Source organism: Onychomys torridus, chromosome 1 (genome assembly GCF_903995425.1).
Source record: "Onychomys torridus chromosome 1, mOncTor1.1, whole genome shotgun sequence".
Lineage (NCBI taxonomy): Eukaryota > Metazoa > Chordata > Mammalia > Rodentia > Cricetidae > Onychomys > Onychomys torridus.
Window position 1 is genome coordinate 61122214 of NC_050443.1, and position 9701 is coordinate 61131914.

Consider the following 9701-nt stretch of genomic DNA (forward strand, 5'->3'; position numbering starts at 1 on the left):
CACATGGTGGCTCACAACCATCTGTAATAAGATCTGGTGCCCTCTTCTGTGTACGTAATAAATAAATAAAAAATAAATAAAAAAAAAAAATAAAAAAAAGACCAAAACCAAAAACAAAGCAAAACCCCAAACTATCTTGCATAATCAAAAGAAAAAAAAAAAAAAACCACAATTACTTCGGGGCTGGTGATGTAGCTTGGTGAGTGCTTGCCGAGCGTCTACTAGGCCTTGATTTAATCTTGGAGCAAGCAAACTGAACACAGCAGCACATCTTATAACCCCAACACTTGTGGGAAGGCAGGAGAGTGAAGGAAGATAGTCCGGGCTACATGAGGTCCTATCTCAAAAAAAAAAAAAAAAAAAAAAAAAGAAAGAAAGGAAAGAAGGAAAGAGGAAGAGGGGGGAAGGGAGAGAGAGAAAGAGAGAAAGAGAAAGAGAAAGAGAGAGAGAGAGAGAGAGAGAGAAAGTCAAGGAATTCAATGCTACTAAAAAATGGTTGACTTCCACTAATTTTTAAAAACTGCTTTTAGATTTCTTTTACATGTATCAGTGTACATGTCTGTGGACCATGCATGTGTCTGGTGCCTGAAAAGGCAGAGGAGGGCATTGGATCCCTGGACCTCGAATTCCAGGGACCTGTGAGCTGCCATGTGGGTGCTGGGAATAGAACCAGGTCTTCTGGAAGAGCAGCCAGTACTCTAACCACTGAGCCACCTCTCCAACCCAACTTCTAGTAACTTTATAATGTAACTGAAAACTAAGCACAGTTTACAGTTACTAAAGAGCAGACTAAAATTCATCAGTTTCTTTAACAATCACAGCCTGTAAAAAAGAAACTTAGCTCCAGGTTCCTACTGACTAATAACCACTCAGGAAACTGACTCCCGAGATGCTAAGAAACACAGGTGAAAATTGGGAGGGGTGTTACAAACACCAAAGACAGTTAAGTGCAAATGCCACATTCAAGATGAGGTTCCAGTTAGAAAGATGCAAATATATACAGGGAAAAGCAGCCTGTAGCTGACAATTCGGTAAGTGAAAGAATGTCTGAGCTATCCTGGGGTTAAAGAGGACAGTCAAGAGCATCAGGGAGAGAGAGTCGGTTAAAACGGAAAAGCGGCAGAAGGAGGGAACATTTCAGACTGGGCTATTCCCAAGGACCTGCTTGTCAGCAAAACAATGCACATGCTTCCCCTGCTGGGCTCTGGTCACATCACTACTGTTTCCTGAAAAAGCACACATCTCCCTCATCTACTTAGTGGCAGAACAAACACTCTTCCCTGGTTACTACCCCTCAATGCACCTATGAAGATATGCTCCAGCCAGGTGTGGTAGTGCCTGAAAGAAATCCCAACACACAGGAGGCAGAGAAGAGATTCCCCACCAAATTCTGATCCTCCTAAGTACTGGGGTACAGGTGACCTTTCCTCACTCTGTGGTACTGGGTGGCCTGAAGCCTGTCATCCTCTTGACTCCACCTCTCTGGTGCTGGGATTAAGGTATGTGCCACCCCAGATGTGTAACTATTAAATGGAGAAAAACTACTAGATGCTGAGCCAGTATTCATTTAGGACTTTCTCAATGCAAGAGAGCCTTTTGGATCTCCAGTATGCAATCCTTTTTTGTTCATTTCTTTCTCTCCTTCTTTTGTGAAAGTTACTTGAACTTCAAATATTACATACTGGAATGGACAGGAGTGAACAGCTGAACAGGGACCATCCACTTGAGAGTTCATCTTTCTGCAATCTTTACATTACCTCAGAAAAATGAGACCCAGGAAAGTGGAAGGTTTTGCTTGCTCTTCTCACTCTGTGGTGGTTGGAATGCTTTTTTCTATGTGTTCTTTCTGCTTCTAAAATGTAAGACTCTATTTAGAAAAATAGAAATGTATCTTGGGCTTGGCACACTGGCACATACTCGAAACCCTAGCACTAATGAGGCAAAAGCAGGGAGGTTGAGAGTATTCATTTAGTGTTGTACACACATGGAGTGCACATGTGGAATTCAGGGGACAACCTCTGAAAGTTAGGTCCCCTACCATGTGTGTACTGGGGACTGAACTAAGGTCATCGGCTCGGTGATTTGGTCTCTACCCACTGAGCCATCACACTAGTACCTTGAGTTTGAAACCTTCAGTTCATTTATCATTATATTGTGAAGGTATATTGCCACAGTCATGTGTGGAGGCTAGAGGACAACTTTTGAGATTGGTTCTCTTCTACTGTAGGTTCCAGGGATCAAGGCCAGGTCATCAAGCACCTTTAGCTACTGAGCCATCTGGCCAGCCCACTTTACTGAACTTTGAAAAGTTGAAAAATTTGGGTCTGGCCTGGGTTTGAATCCAGTATTCCAAAAGAAGCTGACAAATTTATTATCATTATACTGTCTGATGGCTTTTGTTTTCATTTCAGAGATTAAGGTTCTTATACTCCATTATAGCAGGGAATTATATTTAGGATTAATCTTTATAACATGATTTTTGGGAGTTACACATAGACTGATAAGGAATTAGAAAAGAACATGAGGGCTGGAGAGAGAGATGGCTCAGAGGTTAAGAGCACTGACTGCTCTTCCAGAGGTCCTGAGTTCAATTCCAGCAACCACATGGTGGCTCACAGCCATCTGTAATGAGATCTGTCGCCCTCTTATGTATACATAATAAATAAATCTTAAAAAAAAAAAAAAAGGAAAAAAAAACCATGAAAAGCCTCTGGAAAAATCTTCAGAGAAATAGATGAATTAATAACTATTCAGTGTTTTCCAAATGTTCACCAAACTTTCAGACATTCATAAAATTGGATGGAAAGTAAAGGTCAAAGGGTTCCTTACTCTCTACAATGTTTTATTATTAGAGAAAAGTCTCATTTAGCCCAGGCTAGCCTTCAACTTGCTATGCAAGCCAACAATAACCCTGAACTTGTCTGCCTCTGCCTCCCAAATACTGGGATTACAGACATGCATCCCAAGGCCTGGGTTTTGTATTGCAGTGTTGGGGAGCTAATCCAGAATCCAGGGCTTCATTCTACCAACTAAGCTACATCTCCAGCCCTCTTTATTAATTAAAAAGAAAAATGTTTTATTAGCTGGGTGGTGGTAGCGTGTGCCTTTAATCATAGCACTTGGGAGGCAGAGGTAGGTGGATCTCTGTGAATTCAAGGCCAGCCTGGTCTACAAAGTAAATTTCAGGACAGCCAGGACTGTTATACAGAGAAATCTTGTCTCCGAAAAATAACAAGTTTTACCTATATGAGTGTTTTGCCTATATGTGTGCACCAATGCCTGGTGACCCCAAGGGTCAGAAGAAGGCATCAGATCTCCTGAAACTGAATTGCAGGTGGTTACAGGCGATCATGTGGTTGCTGGGAAGCAAACCTGGGTCCTCTGTGAGAGTAACAAGTGTTCTTAACTGCTGAGCCATCTCTCCATCCCTGCTCTTCAATAATTAAATACTATTATTTAATACTAAATATTAAACACTTCAAACTGTGAAACAAAACTTTTCAAAGACACAAACAAAAAGCTGGCATGTACTTTTCATGGATCTTCAAGACTCGATGCACAATAGGAATCTCTCTTCCTTCTATCCTGAAAACGACAATTTCCCCCACTCGTATGGGATCTTCAACACGGTTTGTGAGGAAAAGGAGGTCCCCTCTGTGAAAGGCAGGTTCCATGCTACCACTGTGGGAGAGAAGACACAAAAAGATAAATATATCTATTCAAAATCATATATTCAACAGGGCAACATATACCAGTGTGCCCCATGATGTACTCAGCATTTTAACAACTGGGCACCATAGATGACACTGTCCTCAGAACAAGTTGCCTTAATCCATGCTATTTCATTTATTCATTTTGGGGGCATAGTTATAGTCTCACAGTATAGATCAGGCTGTCCTCAAACTTGTGACAATTTTCTTACCTCAGTCTCCCAAGTCCTGAGATTACATGTGTGCACCATCACACCCAGCTTGGTTCCCCTCAACTAGTAAAGGAATTTTTTAGTTATTAGTCTTTACTAACTAGTTCCATTTTAAGCATTACGATTCAAAGATTCTCAAGTCTTGAAAAGGGCAGTGCTACTAATTCCTTAACCTTTTAAAATTTCAAATGACAAACAATATAAAAGAATGAACTTTAAAAAACACTGCCCTTATTCTGGCTTCATCTGAAAACACTAAACATATTCAAATATTCAAATGAGAACCGGATCATCCTCTGCCATTTATAAAAGATACAGACCACGATGACCTTATGAGTTCAACTGATTATGGAGGCAAACAGCTCATCAAGTCACAAACAGAACAGAGAGAACACTGGTGTTACCAAGTCATTCTTTGTTTTGAAAGACTCCCGGGATTTCTGTCTGAATTTTAGGGACTAAGAAGGGAGAGGAGCTCACGGGGAGCATCTTTCTCCAATGCCTGTCCTGCCTCACACCCACCTCTGAGACGGTCCTAAGACATTTGTTTACATCTTCAGGAACTCAAACTCCAGTCTTCAATTACAAGAACATTAGTAAAAAGTAAACATATCAGCAGGAACTAGAACTCAAGATAGAACATCCAGGCGCAGACACTATTGTTTGAAGACTATATACAAGAATAGCAGTGGTTCCTAAACTCTCTTGTACACTGGAATAACCTAAGCAGTGTAAATAAAATCATGCTCAGATCACACATAAACCCATTCATATGAGAATACCTGGGAATGGGAGGCAGGCATCACCGAATTCTAGGAAATTCCACTGGAAAGCAAAAGTGGGGAACTATGAGGAAATGCTTATTTGTGTTGAAGGCTAGCCTAGGCTAGGTAGCCCACGCTGACATAAAACTCACAGCACCCACCAGGTGGTGGTGGTGTATATCTTTAACCCTAGTACTCAGGAGGCAGAGGCAGGTGGATCTCTGTGAGTTAGAGGCCAGCCTGGTGGTCTACAGAGTGGGTTCCAGGACAATCAGGGCTACACAGAGAAATCCTGTCTGGAAAAAGCAAAACAAACAAAAACCCACAACAACAACCCACCTCACAGCACTCACTCTTCTTGCCCACAAGTGCTGGAATTATAGGCATGTTTGTCTGTTTGCGTATTGTTTTGTTGAACTTGAACTCACAGTAATCCTCTGCTGGGATCATAGTCTTGTGCCACCATGCTAGGCCAGCACATTTAAACACCATCATTTCTCTGTGTACTGAGAGATCTGCCTGCCTCCACCTGAGTGCAGGGATTAAAAGCATGTGCCACCACCGACTGGTGTGCATGTTTATTCTTTTTTTGTTGTTGTTGTTGTTGTTTTGTTTTTTCGAGACAGGGTTTCTCTGTAGCTTTTGGAGCCTGTCCCGGACTAGCTCTGTAGACCAGGCTGGCCTCGAACTCAGAGTGAGTGCTGGGATTACAGGCATGCGCAACCACTGCCCGGCATTTTTTTTTTTTTTTTTTAAGATTTATTTATTTATTATGTATACAGTGCTCTGTTTGCATGTATGCCTGCAGGCCAGAAGGGGGCACCAGATCTCATTATAGATGGTTGTGAGCCACCATGTGGGTGCTGGGAATTGAACTCAGGACCTCTGGAAGAGCAGTGTTCTTAACTTCTGAGCCATATCTTCAGTCCTGCATGTTTATTCTTAAAGCTTTTGTTACAGGCAGGCAGATCTCTGTAAGTGTAAGCCCATCCCAGTCTATATAGCAAGCTCCAGGACAGCCAAGAGTACACAGTGAGATCCTGTCTCAAAATTAAATAAATAACTAAACTAAAATTGTTATTTAGAATTATCAGGTTGAGGCTGTAACTCAGTGGTAGATAACTTGTCTAGAATGGACATAGCCCTGAGTTGACTCTCCAGTTGGATCTACCAAAAAAAAAGAAACAAAAAAAGAACTTGACAAACAGGGCTACATACACACACACACACACACACACACACACACACACACACACACACACCAAGGAGAAAAGGAAAAAAGGATGCACATACAAAATTATTTCAATTAAATGTAAAAATATACATGAAAAGAGACTACAATGTTAGCAGTGATTTTTTTTATCTCAGCATTACAAAGACAGGTTCAGCTAGAGTTTTCTGTTTCCAACATTTCACACTATGGGAACATATTGACTTTTTCTTATTAGAAAAGCATTTCTCCTTAAAGGTCACTGTGATAGTCAGGCAGGAAATGACAAGGGCCTGAAATAGAACAGCAAGGGGAACAGCTCTAAAGAAGTGGAGAGCGAAACAATCGGTGGCCAATTAGACACAGGAGAAAGAAGAAGGACCGTAGGTCTGTGGCACTGCAACCGAGCAGATACGGTGACAGTCACAGATACAGGAAGGGGAGGGTCAAAATGAAGGTGAATTTTATTTTTATCATGCAGAAAATCAAGTGCTGGTCAGTAGACAGGTGAAGCTGTCCAGCGGAGTGAAATAAGCAAGAAAAGCTTTAGGAATTCCTATGTAGATGACAATTTAAAACACATGGAAGTAGCCAGAAGTTGTAGAAATGCCCCATAATACCAACAGCGCCTGCGAGGCAGAGGCAGCAGGACTGAGCCACATGCCAAGACTGTGCCCCCAAACCAAAACAAATAATCAAACATAGAAAGTACGTAGTAGAGGGTAGGGAGGCATGGGAGTGACTATGCTTGTATACCTTATATAAAAACAGCCTATGCCCAGATCTCTGTGAGTTCGAGGCCAGCCTGGTCTACAGAGCTAGTCCAGGACAGGCTCCAAAGCTACAGAGAAACCCTGTCTCGAAAAAACAAAAACAAAAACAAAACAAAAAACAAACAAAAAACCCAGCCTTCGAAAAAACAAAAACAAAACAAAACAAAAAACAAAAACAAACAAAAACCCAGCCTATGCCAAACTAGCCACAAATAATGGCTCAGTAGTTAAGAGCTACTCTACAGAGGACGCAAGTTCAATTCCCAACACCCAGATGACAGCTCACATCCTCTCCAATTCTAGTTCCAGGGTATCTGATGCCCTCTTCTGATCTCCACAGGCACCAAGCACAGAAGTGGTGCACAAATATGCATGCAGGCAAAATACCTATACACACAAAACAACAAAATTTAAAAATAGGTAGCCGGGTGGTGGTGGTGCACGCCTTTAATCCCAGCACTTGGGAGGCAGAGGCAGGTGGATCTCTGTGAGTTCAGGTCAGCCTGGGCTACCAAGTGAGTCCCAGGAAAGGTACAAAGCTACACAAAGAAACCCTGTCTCGAAAAACAAAACAAACAAACAAACAAAAAAGGTAACAAAAAAATTGACTGATGCAAAAGAATTTTAAATATTAAAAAGTATGTAGTATGCTGGCCCAAAGATGGCACACACCTTTAATCCCAGCACTTGGGAGGCAGAGGCAGGCAGAAATCTGTGAGTTTGAGGCCAGCCTGGTCTACTGAATGAGTTCCAGGACAAGCTAGGGCTGCACAGAGAAACCCTGTCTTAGGGAAAAAAAGTATGTAGTGAGACCATTTAACAAGTTGTTATTATCACCACTATATTCTGTTATTATTTGTGGTGTTGGAGAGTGAAATCCTCACCTTCCTCATGCTATGTAAACATTTTACCACTGAACCACATCCCCAGCTTACAAGGATCATTAAAAAATAAAACTACTGGCTGGAGAGACGGCCCAGCGGTTAAGAGCACTGACTGCTCTTCCAGATGACCCGGGTTCAATTCCCAGCACCCACATGGCAGCTCACAACTGTCTGTAATTCCAATTCCAGGGGATCTGGACACCTTTCACACCAATGCACATAAAATAAAGTTAAAAAAAAAAAAGAGAGAGAGAGAAAAACCAATAATAACAATAATAAAAAATAAAGTCCATACTTCTGGGGAAAAAAACAAAACAAAAACCAAAAACATGGGCTGGAGAAATGGCTCAGAGGTTAAGAGCACCAACTGCTCTTCCAGAGGTCCTGAGTTCAATTCCCAGCAACCACATGGTAGCTCACAACCACTTGTAATGAGATCTGGTGCCCTCTTCTGTCCTGTAGGGACACATGCAGGCAGAATACTGTGTACATAATAAATAAATAAATCTTAAAAAACAAACAAACAAACAAAAACACAAACAAAAAAACTAGCCAGGCAGTGGTGGCACCAAAACTACACTGTCTCAAAAAAAACAAAAAAAAAAAAAAACAAAAAAAAAAACTGAGGAAAATTGTTTAAACATTAAATGAATTAGTAGTAAATCTAATATCTGATTAAATTACACCCCTTATTTTGTTGTTTTTCAAGACAGGGTTTCTCTGTGTACCCTGGCTGTCGTAGAACTCACTCTGTAGACCAGGCTGGCCTTGAATTCAGAGATCGTCTGTCTCTGCCTCCCAAGTGCTGGGATTAAAGGGGTGCACCACCACTACCTGGCTAAATTACACTTTTTTTTTTTAATGTGGAGCTGAGGATCGAACCCAGGGCTCTACCACTCTACCACTGAGCTAAATCCCCAACCCCCTAAATTACACTTTTAATATGCCAAACATGCTTCCCTCTTCCCTTTTAAAATGAGACAGGGTTTCATGTATCCCTGCTGGCCTTGAACTGGCTATGTAGCAGAGAAGGACCTTGAATATCTGATCTTTCTGTCTCTACTTCCTGAGTCTTGGATCAAAGGTATGCACTGCCACAGATTAAAAAAACAAATGAGCAAACACTATAAGGGTGTTTCACATGCATGCATGTGTGTTTGTGTACTGTGTGCATACCTAGTGCCCTCGGAGGCCAGAGAGGTTTAGCAGCACCATAGTCAGACTGGATGGAACTATGTAGCCCAGGTCGGCATCAAACTCAAGATCCTCTTGCTTCAGCCTCCCAAGTGCCTGCATGTCAGGTATGAGCTACCGCATCCCACTACACTTTTAGTTTTTTAACTGACACATTAACAAATGCATATATTGGTGCTACAGAAACGGCTCTTGGCTACCCAAGTCTGATGATGGTCTGAGTTCAATCCCTGGTTCTCACATGGTGGAAAGAACCGACGCCCACAAGTTATCCTCTGACCTCTATACATGCATCTTGGCACATGTGTGTCTATACACTTCCACAAATAAATGAATGTAATAAAAAGTTGATATATTGGGGTCTGGGACTCAGACTAACTGGGCAGGGTGCCTGCCTGGCAAGCACAAACCCTGACTTCAATTCCCAGCACTACATACTGGGCGTGCTGGCAGATGTCTAGAATCCTAGCACTTGGGAGAGAGGGAGAAGGAAGAGAAATTCAAGTCCATGCTGGACTACATATAGAAGTCAAGCAGCCTGAACTATATGATTCCACAAAAGCAGGGAGTGGGAAGCCAGGGGTGGTGGCGCACGCCTTTAATGCCAGCACTCTGGATACAGAGGCAGGTGGATCTCTGAGTTTGAAACCAGCCTAGTCTACAGAGTGAGTTCCAGGAGAATCAGGGCTACAGAGAGACCCTGTCTCGGAGGAAGAAAAGAATAAAGAAAACAAACAAACAAAACCAATTCCCTCCCCACCCCCAAAAAGGAAGACGAGTAAGAGAAAAGCAGCAGCAAGAGCAGGGAAGCTATGAGTCTGTGCATCGCCTGAGCCATGCAGCAAGACCTGGTCTCGAGAAAAACCGACTGAAGAGGTGAGAGCTTCAGAGAAAAGGCAACTCACGATTCTGTGGCCCAGAAGAGCTTTCACGGAGAGGACATCCCAACACGGA

At 42.2% G+C, this 9701-nt stretch overlaps 1 protein-coding gene across 2 annotated transcripts in view; it reads right to left on the minus strand.

Moving 5' to 3' along the window:
* The window catches only part of Sec11a (SEC11 homolog A, signal peptidase complex subunit), a 33529-nt gene that overhangs the window by 11339 nt on the left and 12489 nt on the right, over nucleotides 1-9701 (minus strand). For both annotated transcript variants that reach the window (XM_036169479.1, XM_036169472.1), the window contains exon 3: nucleotides 3532-3681. In XM_036169479.1, the coding sequence (XP_036025372.1) occupies nucleotides 3532-3681 (150 nt within the window). The remainder of the gene's footprint in view (nucleotides 1-3531; nucleotides 3682-9701) is intronic.